Below are 18,058 nucleotides of genomic sequence, written 5' to 3'. Positions count from 1 at the left end.
TGGCAGGAGGAGCACCCCTCTCCCTTTGCATGTTAGCACTTCCCACAGGAACGTGGGTGGATTGAGGGGAGGCAGTGCAGAAGAAAAGGCCAGAGGATCACCACTGGAATAAGAGGTGACACCCTGTACATGAGGAGTGATGACACACATCACCACTAGCATAAGAGGTGCCCAGCTGAGGCAGATTTAAAACTTCCCCGGTGCACTTGGAGATTTCTTGCACCACTGCTTTGTGAAGAGGTGGGAAATATAAAAATGCAGAAGCACTCGGTTATCTGTCTCTCACCTGCCACTCTAGTGTTTTCGCTTTACACCTTCCATTGGCCCAGCAGCTTGGAGTAGTAATTACAGAGCAAAGTACTCAATCTACAAGTGTTTCCTGCACTGTTAATTCGTGACATGCACAGAGCCTGGTGTACTGACCAGTGATTTTCTCTCTCCTTCCTCCAGCAGCCCCTTCAATGACCGACCTATCTGCAGGATATGCCATGAGGGCAGCAGCCACGAGGGCCTACTGTCCCCCTGTGAATGTACAGGGATCCTGGGGACCATTCACCGCACCTCCCTGGAGCACTGGCTGTCCTTTTCAAACACCAGCTACTGTGAACTCTGCCACTTCAGGTTTGCAGTGGAGCGCAAACCCAGGCCACTGGTGGAGGTCAGTACATGGGGCAGGTCTGTGAAAGCTCAGCTTTACTGAAAAAATCATGTTTGTTTCATACAGGAGTCACAAAGCCTTTGCAGCTCCATGGAAGCCACAGCGAGCTGTGAATTTGGGGCTTGGCAGTCTGAGGGCAGGAGCTCAGGGAAAGGGCAGGAATAACAAAACCCTCATTTTGAACTGAATCAAAACAAGCGAGAAGAACAGGATCAATGGGTTTGCTTCAGTGCAAACCTGAGTGAGGAACAGTGTGCAGCAAATTCCTAGAATGTCAGACAGTTTGGTTGGAAATGGAAGAGAGGTAAGTAATTGTTTCTGTAGAAAGCAAGACAAGTGTCAGGACTCAGTATGTTAAATATAGGTCAGGAATTTTTTCTCCCTTATCAATGAAAATTCAGTTTTTACCAACAATAGATGTTTTAGCAGCTTCATGAGGTTCTACAGGTTTTAGGGGCTTTTTTGGTCCTCAGAAAAAGAAAAAAAAAAACAACAAAAAAAGAAAAAACCCAAAGTCACTGTCTTGACACTGTTAATGAACTTTGTTCTCCCATGTACTAATTTGGAAAAAGAGAAAGCAAAAATTATGGTTTCTGTTGAATTTAAAAATGAATTACAATAGTAACATTTGACAAAATTAATGAGAAGCATCTTCTTGTAGTTCGTGACATAGGCACTTACAGGCTGAGCTTGGGTTCAAGACAACATATCTGTCCTGTGCATTTTAGTTGTTTTGTAAATTTTGTCATAACTGGTGGAAGGATTTGGTGCTAAATACGTCTTTGGTGCTTCTTGCAGGACTCCAGCCTCTGCAGGGAAGCTGGTGTCAGTTTGAGAAACGCTGATGTTGAGGCTGTCAGCAACTAAGCAGCAAAATCTTTACAACTGAGTGTTCTCCAATTTAAATGGCAACGTCTTCTGGATGTTCAGCTGCTCTGAGCCTATGCCAAAGAGTTCTTGGTTGCAGCTCTGAGGCAAGAGTGGTTTCACTCTGCATTTCCCTTCTGAGAAGAAAGATAAGCGATGCTGAGGCAGTGCAAAGTAAACAGTTTGGTTTTAGAGCTCAGCTTCTCCAAGCTATTCTCTTGTGACAGCTCCTTATGCGGCTTGTGTTGCATAGATTGGATGTGACACTGGTCAGAGCTGATAATGTTTGAAGGAGTTTTGAAGGAGCAAAGCTAAACCTGCCTGGGCTGGGAGACTTTTGTTGCTTGAAGTGAGACTTCTCTTTGGCCAAAGCAGTAATAAATAATAGCAACAACAGCAATGATAATTACAGTAATAATGATAAAGCTGCCTTTTGTTTCTCAGCTGAGGATAAATAAGAACCATCTGCAAGAATGTTTCTGAAACAGTTAAATGCTTTTATCTTTACTCCCTAATATTTTCTGGCTTCTCAACTGCTTACACCCATAGTATTTTAGTGCAGTAATCAACAATTGTGTGCAATTGCAGAAAAGGTAATAAAAAAGCACAGTCCTTTGTGATCCTATGAAAGGACTATGTTTTCAGTTTAGAAGGAAATTGAAGATGTATTTTTATAGTTGAGAGCAGCAGAGACAAAGAGTAACTGACTTGTATGTAAGGGGACAAATTAAAAAGAAGGATAATCAAACTTCTTGATTTCTGCTAGTGTAATTTAAATTTGTTCTGAAAGTTTATATTTATTTAGTACATGGTGTTTTGAAACGCAAAGACATCCCCATGCAAATAATTACAGCAAATCTGAATGTTCCCAAAGCATGACTAAATCAGATGCAAGTAGCCAAATTCCCTCATCCTCTTTGTCCTAAAAGCACTTCACTGTCTGTCTGTCTGTGTTACCTAGAGTGTGAGGTCATGAAGGGAGGTTTATCAGATATAGCAGGACCATCTGTCACAAAAATCTGCTGTAATGTTAGGATGAGTGACAAGCCAAAGTGGCCATCTGCTTTTAACACCATTATGTGTATATGTTTGGGGTGTGGTGTCAAAGTTTTCCTCGTTTAGTGAGATGATTGGTTCTCCAAATATTCCCCTGAACTAGATAATGGAAATGGTAAATGGTCCTCTTTTCATTGGAGGTGAATGATGCGTGTACCAATGCATTTTAGGAGGTCAAGAGGGACTATTGTACTTATAAAGTGATTTGTACAGCACAGTCTATAGAAGCTCATCCAGTAACTCCTCAGCAGGCCCTGTGTTGTGTAGAGAATACATCCCATTCAGGGGTCAGTGACAGGTAGTATAAAAATATTTGAAGCAATCAGTCATCGTATTGATCTTTTCTCCTAGAAATCTTCCATCAAGGAAAAAAAAGGTATTTCTGACTATTCAAAGATATATTATTCTCCTTCTTAGAGGGGACCAAAAAAAAAAAAAAAAAAAAATAAGCATAGTAGTATGTTTTCTCCCCATCCCTTCACTGGACTGATCACTGCTTCTTAGTGCTTTAGCTATGGGTGTGGAAGAAATTTGTATCAATGGAAAGAAATTGAGATACTTCACTTGCTTTATCCAGAAACATAATATCTGCTGTTAGTGCTCAGGAGAGGCTGCAGCAGCAGTGAACTTGAAATGAAGTGAGCAGTTAAGTGGCATGGCTGATTGTTCAGCCATATTCCTTCCTCTTTGTGTAAATCATTGTGGAAGCAGCAGAGGATTTCTTGCTGCACATCAGGATTGCATGAGAACATAGCATTTCTCCCCCCTGCCTCTTGCCATGTTGCTAGTTTTCCACTACTTCATTATGAAATGAAAGCATAAAATTTTGTTGTAAGATGTATTTTTGTTCTCTTTTAGGCAGTTGCTCATGGTCGCACTAAGGATGTGAGGCCATACACTCAAACAGGAGATCTTTAGCTCTGATGCAAGGGACATATCAATAGCTGTATCCTGCTTCCTGCATAGGACACAAAAATGCAAGGAGATCACTTTTGCTTTTTTTCCCTAGCTTATATTATGAGCAGCAGCCTGCTTTTTCCTAGATTTTCTTTGCGAGGAAAAGCAAAGGAAAAACAACATTCATTTTGACTTGCACTTCCTCTTTCATACATCATATCTTTTCTCCATCATAAGCTTCTCTCTGGTCAATTGTGTACTTCTCAAGGAAAGTTTTTGCCATAGAACATGGGGGAAAAGCTGTCTGGGGGAAAAGCTTGTCCGAAGAAATGTACTGTCTGCTAAATTTTTGATACCTAAAACCCAAACAGAGAGGCAGGAAATGGTAGTACGATCTGTCAGGCAGATCCATCTTCCCAACATCAAATTTGCCAAGCTCCTTGGCCCACTTCTTAACTGAGATGATTCTCCCCAGAAGAGTTGTGTTTCCAAACCATGAATCAGGTACTATGGTGGTGACTAACCAGTCCTTCAGCATTCAATGAAAATGATTTGTGTCTTTTGCCTCTTGTTTTATCGGATGATGGAGCTCTGTGACTTGTCCTTTGGCAGTTCAAAGCAGCACAGATTTAAATTGCCTTGATTATGGGCTGCACTGTATGGGAACTGTTGTGCTCCCTCCAGCTGACCTTGCTTCTAGTGGGACTTCTCAGAGCATTGAGACCTCAAACTTCCTTATTTCCCCATCACTTGTGAACTTCTTCCATCACAGCAGCACTGGGGAGACTGGGCTATGTTGTTGTAAAGGAGGAAGAGATGGATTGTGATACACAAAGAGTTGTTTTCGTATTGAAGATCACTGAGTCCTTCACTTCATCTCCCTTCTGGAAGGCACCTGCCAAGCTCTGCCATGGAAAATTGAAACATCAATGCCAATCACTGGAGCTTTCTGTCTCATTTTGGAGTTACCATTTGGAGTCATGTTTTTGCTAGACAACAGCAGCCCTTGGCAGGCATCAGCAGAGCAAGTCGAGCCATTTCAAAGCTCGTTCTTCGGATAAGGGGATGGGAGACATCACAGTCAGTTAAATGGAGCTATTTGCCAATAGTCCAAGAGGTCTTGTCCACATGCACGTTACCACTACATGCATAGGGTTCACAATACTGCAAAATTTTACTCAGGAAGTGCAGTCAAGGTCTGAACCCACCTCTTCTACCCTGTGCTAAATGTACAGCATCCCTGTACAGTGTGATGGAAACTACAGGTGTGTGGGACATATGCCTGGGCATGTGCATATCTCACTATCAAGGTGACTAAGGATGATGTATCCCAAAGGAAAAAGCAGCTGCTGCTGAGTAGCCCTCCTTCTCTCTCCCAGGTCTTGGTCCCCCCACTGCCAGTGACATCCTGTCTGTGTTTGACACAGAGGTCCCAGACTGAAGCAGCAGAAACTCTAGACATAGAAAGAAAGAGAAATTTATAATATGGTGGTTGGTATGCACAGATCTGATGTTCCTTGTGACAAGCTGGAAGGATCTCAAAACCAGCACAGTGAAATCAAACTGGCAGTAATTTCAACTAGTGACTGTTATAGACCTTCCTGTTTTGTATAAATCTTTTTAATGCAGCCATTCCACAGAAAGCAATCCACTCTAGAAATGTGTGACATTATTCAGGTAGCTGCTTTTGCTGTTTCAGCATGAAGATTAGGCAAGTTTTATGGGACCCCTGGTGGCCTAGTGGTTAGCATGCAGGACTCTCACTGCTGCGACCCCGGTTCAATTCCTCAGTCCCCCGGGCAGATGGGACCCGTTAGCCCTGTGAGGCCATCCATCTATGAGAAGGTCACTCTAAACAAACCTACGTCCTGAGGACCTCACTGCCATTGTCCAAGATTGCTTGGCCCCAGCAGATGAACCTTAGGATTAAAGGGTGGGCTCAGTTCAGCGCAGGCTGTGTCTCACCTAAAAAATCCATTGCGCAGGCTGGAAAGGTAAAAGACCTTTCCCAAAATCTTTGTTCGCGAAGACTGGCCATTCTTATTATTATGTAAGTATCATCTTCATTTCAATTTCCATATTGCATCTATGTTGCTTCCACTTGGCTTAGCACAGAAACAGACACAAAACTTGGTCGTACAAATGTTTTTACGTGCAATAAAATGTTAGAAAACAGTCAGCCATAATATAAAAATGGTATAAAAACATTATGTGACCATATGAGTCAGGATTGTGTTTCTTGTAAGTTACTTACATGTTTTAAACCAACTAGGATTTGGTATCTACTGCAAACAAACAGAAAGCACTTAATTAACAATATAAAACTCATAAGCAAAATAGCATGATTAAGAGAAAAAATAAAGTCGGAATCTTTATCACAATATTGGGCAGAAATTAACTTCAGTTCTTCCCCAGTTTGCTGCTGGCTATAGAGCTCATGTTAGTAAAGAAAAATAAATAAAAAAAAAATCTAAACCCTACATTTATGCATGAAGCAGTTAAGGTAAGCTTACATTATAATTTCAACCTCCCAGAAGCCTTACACTGAAATATGAAATTACTTCTTGTACAAGACTTTGAGTTGTGTTGTTTTTATCTCTTTTAATTCTTCTTACTTATTTTTCTTCTCCACTGCTCTGTGAAGCAGTCATTAGCATTAAATTACTGTAATGAACAGACATCAGATTTGCTGCATGTAGATTTTAAGAGGATCATGCTTAAAATCAGAAGGAAGATAAATGGTTACTCAGCACAGTCAGGAAGGAAAACTCACAAATCAAAGTTTAGAGGAACTGCCGCTGTCCATAGAGGTTAGGGAGCAAATAAGCAGATAGGGCTGGGAGCAGATAATTTAAGAATGTGTGTTCTCTTTCCCTTCTTGACCAAAAAAGGGCAGATTTAAAGGGCAAAATGATGGAGATGCTTTTCTACCTTGTTGTCTTCAGCTGTGAAAATAATCTCTCCGAGACCCAAGTCACACAGGGAGAATTTGGAGCAGCCGTATAGATTTCCAGTAGAAGTATGTCTGAGTTAAAGAAAGCATTAAAGAAATTAATAATAAACTCCCCAATACATATAGTTTTAAATCCATAAACTCTTCAAGATGCACTTTTTTTGATCTATTCATTACCACTGGGCAAAAATCCAGAGACCAAACCAGTCTGTTCTCTCTCCTTTAAGAAGAAATTAAGTAGCGGTTTTAAGTACCTTACAGCAAAAATTTGCTACAATGCTTGACTTTTCCCAAGCACAAATCTTTCTGATAGTACTGACAACAAGAATGCAAACTAGAGCAACCCACTGCCCCCTTCTCTCCAAAAAAAACCAAACTGAAAATTACTTGTCAGTGAACAGACTGTGCCTTCAAACCATCACATCTGTAACTGCTCATTCCTAAATTTATAGTGATCAAGGACAAAAAAACTTGAGGGAAGTTCACAGAAGAAAGCGACTGAACAATCAGAGATGCTACTCTTTAGGGATGAGCAAGATGAGGGAAGATGCTGGGGGTTTTCAAAGGTACAGCTATTTTTGTTTTAGATAATGGTTTTGGTGACATTTCTTTGGACATCATGATTCTGTAAAGCAGTTCTGAACTGTCTGATTATTATCTATCTCTGTCCTTCCTGCTGATAGCATTTCCTGACACCGATAGGAGCCAGTCAGAGTTTGCCTTTTCTAGGAAAATAGAAGTGCTAAGATGAAAAGTTTTATTGCGTCTGTCTTTTTGGAGTTCTATCAAGCATTTATTATCTATCACGATTTTTCTTTCCATATATTTCAGCTTGTAGATTGGGACATTTGCAATGTGTTGAAATACATGTTGCCAATAACAAATTTGCTTAGCTTTTGAATTAAAATGCAAAACTTGTTTTTTGTTGATTTTCTTGAATGCATACATTTCTCTTCCAACTGGGAATATAGTCATCCAAAATAGAAAGGGAGCAATATGGATAAAAAGAAATACTGCTTCTCCCACAGTTCCACAAAATCTTTTATTCTTGACACATGTTGAAATCTTTTACTTGTTATGAGCATCTCCTGAAATGTAAGTGATACAAGTGGATATAAGTGATAAAAGTGGATAGTAGTAAAACAGAATAGCAGTAAGTCAGACTAATGTTAAAAAAATCTATTGTGTAATTGGACCTGCAAGAAATTTTGTAGATTTTAACAGCATAATATAGCAAGCTTTGCTATTTGCTATTAGAGAATTACTAATGTGTTTTTTAGAGGTTGAAGAAGTCTAATCCAGAAACTGGACTCTACATCTACTTGGTGGAGCTTTGTGTATTGTAGAATCATAGAATAGTTTGGGTTGGAAGGGACCTTAAAGACCATCTCATTCCACACCCTGCCATGGGGAGGGACACCTTTCACTATCCCAGGTTGCTCCAAGCCCTGTCCAACCTGGCCTCGGACACTTCCAGAGATGAGGCAGCCACAGCTTCTCTGGGCAACCTGTGCCAGGACCTTACAACCCTCACAACCAAGAATATCCTGATATCCAGTCTAAACCTACTCTCTGTCAGTGTGAAGCCATTTTCCCTTGTCCTGTCACTTCAGGCCCTTGTAAATAGTCTCTCTCCATCTTTCTTGTAGCCCCTTCAGGTCCTGGAAGGCCACAATTAGGTCACCCCAAAGCTTCTCTTCTCCAGGCTGAACAATCCCAGCTCTCTCAGCCTTTTCTCACAGCAGAGCTGCTCCATCCCTCTGATCATCTTGGTGCCTCCTCTGGACTCGCTCCAGCAGCTCCATGTCCTTGCTGTGCTGGCCTCCAGAGCTGGATATCAGGTTCAGTTCCAGGTTCTCCGTGGCCTTTCTCACCCCAACCTCATAGAGAACTTCATCTCTCTGCTCTTCCAGGTCACCTATTGTAGCTTCAACTGTCTGTCCATGTGCTTCTTGCCCTTCAGTTTGACCAGCAGTTCCCTACTTAGCCATGCTGGTGTCTTGTCTTCCTTGCCCAATTTCTTTCTCCTGTTTTTCAGGAGAAATGGCAAATGACCCAAGGTCTAGGTTGCAAATTGAGTTACGGTATGAAAGCAACAGCCTGCAGTACTCTCCTTACACTTAGGAACTGTCATGGTTTTACAGCCCAAAATCCAATTCTTGATTCCTAGCCCCCTCCCACATCTCAACCCAGTGTGAGATGGGATTTTCAGACAAAAACACAAGACTCAATATGGGGGAAGGGAATTATATTACAAGACTGTACACATAAATAAATAGTATAATACATTACATACAATCTTAACTCTAGTTCTACCATGACATACAATATGTACAATGGGCCAAGTCTCTTCTCCCTCCAAATAAAAGTCCAGGAGGGAAGAAGAAGAAAAGACCCCTTCCAGTCTCTCAGCAGCAGGTCTCTCTAGGCAGCAGGCTCTCTGTGTCTTTCATGAAGCAGCAGTCGTTGGACTTTTGCCAGTACACACGAGGGAGTCTCCAAGCCTCTCTCGGCCCCCCGACACAAACGAAGGGTCTTTCCATGGGCTGCGTTACCCCAGACAAAGGTTGCTCCACCACGGTCATATCGACGAAGTGCAGAAGCCTTCATGATGGTCTGGTATCTTCAGGGGGAGTCAAGCCCCTTTACAGAGCTTCTGTACTCTGCCTCAAGATGGCTGCTAGCTTCTCTGAAGCTGCAGTGGGGGGGGCCCAAGGTCGCCCTCCACACACATTCCTTTGGCCGTCCTGGCTTAGCTCTCAGGACAGTCTGAGCTTCTTAGCTCCTCTCTACAATGCATACTGCATATTAGGACTCCTCTCAGGTGGGAGTCCACCACCCCCTCCTCTTTCTTGGAGGGGTCTCTAGGGAGTTTGGGAAGTTTTGGTTGTCCAGTTCTTACCCAAACTCTCTCACTGTCTCTCTCCATCAGAGATCTCTGTGTCTTTTTCTGTTTAGCTGCAATGCCTGCTCTGCTGCTTGCTTCTTATCTGCTTGGTCTTCTGCCACTGTTCCGGTACGCTGCTGTCTCTGCTGCTGCTCCGTCTGCCCACTCACGGTGGAGAAAACTCCTTCAGCTTCTCAAGTCACAGACCTCAGTCCAGTCTAACACTGTTTCCGAATTTCCATGACCCCAGCTGGGGGCTGGGGGGCCAAGGCCCCACAGAGGGGCTGTCGCCCCTTCCTCCTCGTGGCTTTCATAACATGGCTACTCTTCCTCTAACAACAAGTACAACTTATTTTCCGGTCTAGAGATATGTTTATATTTTGCAGGAGCACTGATTGGGTCAAACCCCAAGGGTCACCACCCCCTGGGGGTTACCACTTTCTTAGTTTCAGGGGGAAAACCTGGTTCAAACCACTACAGGAACCAACCCTAGGTGCTCTGTGGTTTATTCTTTTCAGAAAAAAAAACAAAAAAAAAATTAAAAGTGTATCATACACCATCCTTACAATGAAAAACCTATTTTTTTCCACTTTCAAAACCCATGCAAACATAGCAAAATTCATTTGCTATTTCAAAAAGAAGCCTTGGCTCATTCAGACACCCACAATTAAAATATCGTCTGGAATTTGAGTTATAATAGAGTTTAAACTTAAATAACAGCAAACTCATAGAAAAGTGGTCATAATATTAGTACAATAAAGTTCAAATAGTTTAGTTTTTAGGTGTCAAATACACAGGCCTCTGTCTCTGGGATCAAAGAAACATGTCTGCGAGCTGCCACCATGGCCTTTCTAAAAGCATCTCCTAAAGACAATAACTTTGTGCTGGTAACTGAATGTTTGATCTAAGCAGGAAACCCAAAAATTGAAACATAAATATTTTCTCAACTGAAAAGGAACTGAAAAATGTTTGTTTTCCTTGGGAAAACACTAGCCCAGGAAGGATTCAAGTCACCCAAAATGTTTCGTTGCTCTGAAAACAAGCATACATACCATTCTTGTCTGGGAGGCTTTATTTTGATTTGCGTGTACTCAAGCCAGGCCTCAAAACATTTCACTAAAACTGTTAAAACAAATTTTTCAAGTAAAAAAAAATATTGGAACAAAACTGTTCAGGTGGGGTTTTTGTTTTTTTTTTTTTTGGGGGGGGGAGAGGCAATACATAGTCATCCTGGTCTTTAAAAATGTTCTTCATTCAAGAGGAAAATTCTAAAAAACAGGCAATATCAGAGGAAAATTCTAAAAAACAGGCAATATCAGTATTTCTGTGCTGAAAGCCCAGGGCAAAATGCTCCCACTGGTCACCGCTGGCATGAAAACAGAAAAAACAATAATTGCCAACAGTTCTGATTGTGTACAGGCTGCTTTCACCAAGATGGACTGCAGAGCTATCATCATGAAAAGGACTAAATGAACTGATATGTTTGAAGTGCATAAGCTAAATTTAGTTCAAAGAAAAATACATTTAGGATAGATAACTCCTTCCTGTCCTCTCCCCCCAGCTTCATGCATGATAACTATTGAAATAACCTGCTGCTGGTGTGACTCCAGCAATGATTCTTTAAAATCAGTTTACCAAGAAAAATATAGTGAACTAGAAGAGCTCTCCAGCAGAAACAGGGCGTAGCCTTAGGGTCTAATTGGGAAAAACACTATATACATACTTTACTTAGCATTTGTGAGTCACCTAATTGAAGCTAGACCTGTAGATATGAGCACTCTAAGGATCTACCCTTTGGCAATGGTGAAGTAGCTCAAAATTCTGTAGGTGTTTTACAGCAGTTTCCTACTGGCAGCTGATTTTGGTTAGGATGGATGAATTCTGAATGTGTGCATCTCCTGTGTGTTCTGATCTTCAGTTGCTGCTTGTTCTAATGATTTCCTTCTCCAATTCTTCGCTTCGCTGGCACCTTGTGCTGATGCCTCAGCCTGTCTCCCTTTTCAGAGGAGCAGTTCTCCTGTCTCTAGTTATGTTTGCTTAGGCAGGATGGAGTAAACCCGTTAAAAGGAAACTGAGCTGATTCACTCATCTCAGGAGTTTCAGATTATTTGGTATTGTCAAATAAACATCTCTTTACATTCTCACTCGAAAGGGGATTTTTGACAGTTCCATAGATCTGGTTTCATGTGCAGTTCTAAATACCAGGTAATATTTTGGAAGCCATTAGTGGGCTTGTAGATCAAAAGTCTCTCAGAGACTGTTGCAAATCCACATGAAGTTTCTGAGCGCTAGAATTTCCATTCAAGTTGAAGGAAGTGTGGAGACTCCAAATTCAACTCTGTGAAGTAAATGCAATAAATCCTTGCATGTGCTTACATGTGGCAGTGTGTGAGGTGGAGGAGACTCAGGTTTGTTAACAGTGTTTTCTCAAGTCAAATGCAGTAAATCAAAAATCCCTTTCAAAATGTAAGCAAGTTCCTTCATATAACTGTGCCAGCTTTATGGGTTTTAACCTACACTCCTCCTCATGAGAGGCTATTCCAGAGCTGCATCCTCTGAAGGATGGGAATATTTTTCTGATCCTTACCCTTTTGTGGCCAACTATTATCTCAACATTGTACATTAGCTTAAGTAGCACTTTTACTTCACCGATGTCCCCCTTCAGTTCTCCCTTCTTCTGGCCTCTGTTCACTTTTTGATAGCACTTGATAAAATGGAGCTTTACTAGGCAGGTCAACATTTTACTTCAAATATGACCCTTTTTATGACCTCATTTTTGGTTTTTTTTCCCCCAAATGGATATTATTACTGTGAGAGTCTTGATGTATTGCAGAAATAATTAAGTCCATTGACACATTTTAATAGGAGAGATTTTAGTGTCATAGTGCAGATCTAACAGCTTTATCTGGCCTTACATCTTGTTCTTTGCCATCAAGGTAATCCCTACCCTACTATCACACTAATTAATCAGCTCAGTGCTTTGTTGGTTTCGTTCTGTGAGTATCAGCTTCACAAAAGGATTTGCTTATTTGGCTTTTTAGCTATAAAATAACTTGAGAGTGCACATTTCCAAAACAAAAGACTGAAACCTAGAGTCTAAACAGGGGCAGACTTAGAAACAGGTGTGCACTACTTCAGGAGAAAAATATGTGCTGTGACTGAAATCCATATAGCCTTTGAAATAACTTAATCTTTGCATTTGACTTCCACTTCAGAACTAGCTAATGAAATTCCTCCAGCTTTAAGGTTAGACTGTAGAATTGTGATGGGTTTATTTATTATTTAATACTACTCTTGCCTGTCGTGGCCTCATCTAATATTTGACTCTTTGTTCATATGTCACATGACATAAAGATTGCAGGAAGCCATCAGCCTGTGAAAGCAGCCTCATGCCATTTCTATCTGCTCAAACTTTCAGTCACATAAAGTGGCACACCAAAAAGTGCTGTCTGAATTCAAATGTATTGTACTGCACCTCGTGAAAGTTATAGAGTGGAGAGGACAACACATGCTTTAGTGTGTGTACTCCCTCACCTGCATTGTTGCTCAGATCTGTGACCTATTTCTTGCACTGTCTGAGCTTCATGGATGCCAAAAGTACCCCAACAGACTGCAATTTGAGAATGCCGGCTCCACTGAATGGACTCATATGTTGCAGTGTGTTCTTCATCACTCAGTTACAGGGAGACAGTCAGCAATGGCACCGAGATAAGGAGGGAGTGGCATTTCAATATGCCCTGGGAAAGTGGTGAACACCTGCAGTTCCTACTGAGATCGAGGAGAAATGTGAGTGCTCAGCATTTCTATTCCTGGCCACCTTTTAAACAAGTACTTTTCACAACACCTTGTTGCAGTCACCTTTAAATTTAAGCAGAATCTTAACTTTCAGGTGCTTTCAGTCCCCCTTATTTCCTTGGTGGTTTCACATTACAGGTACTCGTGGAAATTGAACAAGGGGGAGGTTGCAATCAGTTCTGTTTAGAAGCAACCAAATATAACCTAGATATGTTATCCATGCACCCTTGGGGGTGCTTTTAAGTAAATTGATTGAAAGTTCCAAAGAAAGTGGTGCGAGCCTTTTACACATGACTTCATAGCATTCTCTAGAAACTGCAGTAAAAAGAAAACTGTTCAAATGTAGAGGTATGTCTCCTTATTTTGTACAAGTTCTGCTTGCTGCCTCTTGCTGTTCTCCCCCTCATACTGGTGGGATGGAGGAACGAGCAAGTGGCTGTGTGGGTGCTAGTTGCACATTGAGGTGAACTTACCACATCTGGTTAAGGAAAGGAAAAAAACGGTATTGAGCCTCTCTCTAGAATTAGTATCTTCCATTACAAGTTCTTGCTTATAGTAGTACAGAACAGTTATGAAGCACCTCCCAATTCCTTAGGATTTTAAAAGTATTCAAGCAAATTAAAAGCCTGCATCCTGCAAAAAGATGTTTCTGATCCATATTTTTGTGCTCTTCTGAATTCCTGAATTGCACATGAGAGTGGATCTTTGACTGCTGAGTTAGCCTGTTGCAGTTAAACCCCCCAAAAATCCTGTGAAGTAGATTATTTATTATTTTGTCCTAAGAGGTGGTGATGCTGAAACAAACTTGTCTACTGATTTATGTCTTTTTGCTGGTGCCAGGTTAGTTCCTGGTCAATTTCCTGACTCTTATTTACCCCATATGAAGATGGAGAGATAAATGCAGTATTTGTTTTCATGCTGTGGGGAAATTGGGCAAAGATGAAGCACAAGCTGAAAACAGTAGAGAGGTGGGATATCTGGATGAGAAATATTCATTAGCTTGCACATTGCTCTTAGCCTTGTCAAAACTCTCAAGTCCTACTGCTCCTCCAAGTCATTGCTGTAGCATTGTAATAGGAAAGAATTAAAAAAAACAACCCTAAGGTGGCTGGAAATTAAGGGCATTAACTGGTGAAAGGATGAAGTTGCTTCCCCAGCCTTAGTTTCTGGAGCTAAAGAGATGGGACTTCTACTGCCATGTGTAACACAGTGGGAGGAATGATAGTACCAAACAGTTTAAGGATGCATGAGCCTTATCTGGTTCTGCTAGCACAGAGAAAACCCATAAAAGGATGCTGCAGAGCAGGTTTGACCAAATTCTACATCTTATTACATTGGCAAAAATTGCAGTGCTGGGTAGTCTTCCTGTTTAAATATTGACTTGTGTGATGAGGTTTTTTTTATTTAAAGGCCTCAATTGTACTATTGTAGGTTTAAGTTCTTTCACCTTTGCTATCTCAAATCCTCTTTATAGAAATATGGGCGTGTGGGCTTGATAGCTGTTCAGTCTTAACCTTTGCTTCAGCAGTTGGCTTTCAGGCACTCCGTTCTTGCAAGATTAATATTCTCTTAGTAAAAATAACATTCAACTCTGCTTGCATGTGGATACCTGAAAGCAAGTTGAAAATGGCTTTGTGAATATTACAAAAAAAATCTAACCCCCCAAAACCATGTAAACTCCCAAAAAACCCCAAAACCAAACCAAACCCTAAAATACCATACAACTTATGAAACATTTTCTGCTCACTCAAGTTGTAAGGAAAGCACATGAATCATCAGTCATTAAGAAGGGGGGTTCTCAAGCAGCTCAGGAGCCAAATGCCAGAGGCTGCACTGTGCAAAACACTTCCCTTTCTCAAGGCAGGGAATCTGAATAAATGATGCAGTAGGTACACATGGATAGAGGTGGACACCAGCAGGAAGAGAGGGGGAGAAACCCAGGCAGGTCTCCACGGACAGCCAAAGCCATGTCCCATGCGTGATCCACATTCCCTCCTCGAAGGGGCAGGTCTGCGTCCTCCAAGTAAGCAGCTCACCCTGGGTAAAACGTCCTTCCTCCTGCGCTAACACTTGCTTTCTCTGCATTTTGCCTGCAGTGGCTGAGGAACCCAGGCCCCCAGCATGAGAGGAGGACTCTCTTTGGAGACATGGTGTGCTTCTTGTTTATCACCCCACTGGCGACCGTCTCTGGCTGGTTATGTCTGCAAGGAGCAGTGGACCATCTGCACTTTCGTAGTAGGCTAGAAGCTGTTGGCCTCATTGCACTCACTGTGGCACTCTTCACTATTTACCTCTTTTGGACCCTAGTAAGTATTGGGGTTTTTATTTGACTCACAGGAATGAGAGAAAGAACAATCGAGAAATTTAATTAGGGAGTGCTGTAGAGGGTGTGGGCCATTGCCCAAAGCATTGCTTTTATTTACCCTCTGTACTGGTAAATGTGAATTGCATCTGCAAGAAACCTCCTTGGTTCCACACCATTCGAGTTCTCTGGAAAACCAGAAAGGCAATTTGTTTTGGGGTCAGAATTCTGAAATCTAAACACCAAAGCGGATAGAAAGAGGGAGAAGGGAAGTAACATGAAGGAGTTCAAGACAGATGCTACAGGAGGGAGTTTCATTGAAAATAATGTCGAAAATATGAAGGTACAGCGCACAGAAAAGATTTAGGTGAACAACTTGACTGTCATGGGGGATTCAGATTTTATTCTAATGCAACATCTGGCCAACTTTACAATTCAAAAGCATTGGATATGGGTGCATCCCATGCTTTCCTCATTCCTCATTTCCCGTGCTCGTGGTGCTGGGGGAAGTCCACACAGAACACACCTTACACCAAAGTCTGTAAAAACACAGCTGCCTTTGCAGTGCAGATTAAACTGCATCCAGCACCCCAGTGTGAGTCACTTGCATGCCAATCCATCCTAGGAGCCACTTGATCTCTGCCAAGTTGTTAAACTGAGATCAGTTCCCGGCCCCAGTGCACTGACAGACAGTTGGCCCAGCAGAAATGAAGGGAACAGAGGGGACAGCTGCCAAAATCAGTGTTTATCAAGTTCACTGAAAACCCCAGGTTAATGTTGAGTTTGAAATTTCACACCTCTAGCTCTGGTATGGGAAGGAGAAGAGCAGGATGGATGCAGATTGGGTGCATCCACAGAAATGCTGGTGATGGTGCCAGGCTGTAACAGGAAAAGCTCATCCAAGCTTGTGCTGCCCTGAGTGGGGCCAGCCCATCCTGCCTGTGTTGCTAGCATGGCCACTAATCCTACAGGGCCAGCACACAGCCCTCCCCCTCAGTGGGTTTAGGCACACTACAAGGCTGACCCCTTCCAGCAGTTTTTGATCAGCGCAAGGTTCTGAGGAGGTGACACACTGAGAACTGCAAGAAACCCCCCATGTTAAGCCCTGAGTAAGCTTGGAAAAGTGAAGATGATGGAACAGAAAAACCCCATGCTACCTCACAACTAGCTCCAAAAAAGCTGTCAGAGGTATTCTCTCATTAACACATTTGTTACAGTGAAACCCTTTCTCGCTCATAGAGGACTGCAGGCTGATATTGGCAGCAATCAACAGCAGGAAAAGCTGAGTTTTGCCTCTGCCTCGTGGTGTTTCTCGTTTAGTTGTTTCTGCTTTTCTGTGAAGCTGCAGCACTGCCCTGTGACAGACCATTTACTGCAGCAGTGAGGCCACACTTGTTTTTCCTGCAGTGCTGTGTGTAGATATGTCTGTCAGGTATGCAAGCAAAGGTTGTTCTAATTTCCTTTGTGTATGGCTGTCTTAGAAACCCAAATGCTGCTCCATTTACATAATACAATAAATTTACCATCACCAAACTTGTTAGAAGTTATAAAAGGCAATTTTTAGTTGGATTTAATTAACCATGACATGTGAACTTATCTGACTTTGCTTATTAAGACTACTGCAGCACCTCTACATTAATCCCAATTCCTGTCTATTGCATTTGCAGTGGAAATGGCAAAAATCCGTTCTGTTCACTTTATTACTTGTATCCCTTCAAAAGCATAGAGAGAGAAATGTGGCACTTGGAGAACGTGGTGATAGTGAGCCTGATGTAAATTCATACCTTAGTTGATTTAATCAAAATACAGTATCTTTGATGTCCATTGAGCTGTGGACAGTTGTAATTCCACTCTAAACTATTATTCAGAGCAGTAGGAGCTGAATGGGCTAAGGAAGCAGTGTGTGCAGCAGAGAAAGGCAAGGCAGGAAACCCTTCAGGGCACTGAAGCACTCAATGATTGGAGCTAGAAGGCTAATCCCATCAAAATTCTTCACCAGAACCTATCTTGTAATTTTTTTCAAATGGGACAGTCCTGTATTGCTTACTTAGTTATGGCAGGGAATATGTTGGGTGATGTGGGATGAATTACACATATGATATAATGCCCCTTTAGGTCATGGGAAAATTAAGAAAACTAAAACTTCATTTCACTTCCAGTAAATCAGTTTTCTTCTCTGAAGGCAAAAGCTGGCCTATAGATTATTTACACACCTACAGTTACCCCAGTGAGCAGTGAACAGGAGAGATGCTATTTTTAGCACCCAAGAAACTGTTTTATCCCTTCCTCTAAAACAGACAGGTTACCCATAGAAAACCACTGCTGTTTTTCCTCTATATTTAATCACTGCAACTGATGTACACACACCAAAAAAAGCACCTGATTCTCCTGAGAAGAAAGCTCCAGACACAAAAGGAGATTGCTATTTAAACTAAGAATTCAGGGCCACACTCTGCTTTCTCTTGCATGCAGGTTGTCTTGATTCCTCCAAAATCAAGTAGCAGCTTGGTGTAGAGCAGGATGTGACCCTTTAGCTTCCAGTACAACATAACTGCTGGTTTAAAACAAAGGCTAGACCAAGTTAGAAAGGTAGACATGTGAGAAAAATCTCTTTTATCAATTTATAAAACGGCAAAAAAACAC

At 41.8% G+C, this 18,058-nt stretch overlaps 1 protein-coding gene across 3 annotated transcripts in view; it reads left to right on the top strand.

The window, feature by feature from the left end:
- The window catches only part of MARCH3 (membrane associated ring-CH-type finger 3), an 80,639-nt gene that overhangs the window by 60,346 nt on the left and 2,235 nt on the right, over positions 1–18,058 (top strand). For 2 of the 3 annotated variants that reach the window (XM_027709056.1, XM_027709057.1), the window contains 2 exons: positions 451–658; positions 15,210–15,419. In XM_027709056.1, the coding sequence (XP_027564857.1) occupies positions 451–658; positions 15,210–15,419 (418 nt within the window). The remainder of the gene's footprint in view (positions 1–450; positions 659–15,209; positions 15,420–18,058) is intronic. The other variant, XM_027709055.1, reaches the window with a different exon arrangement.

Source organism: Neopelma chrysocephalum, unplaced genomic scaffold (assembly GCF_003984885.1).
Source record: "Neopelma chrysocephalum unplaced genomic scaffold, ASM398488v2 Primary Assembly neopelma1_96684, whole genome shotgun sequence".
In the NCBI taxonomy this organism is placed as follows: Eukaryota; Metazoa; Chordata; class Aves; order Passeriformes; family Pipridae; genus Neopelma; species Neopelma chrysocephalum.
This window is presented reverse-complemented; position numbering and strand designations above follow the sequence as displayed.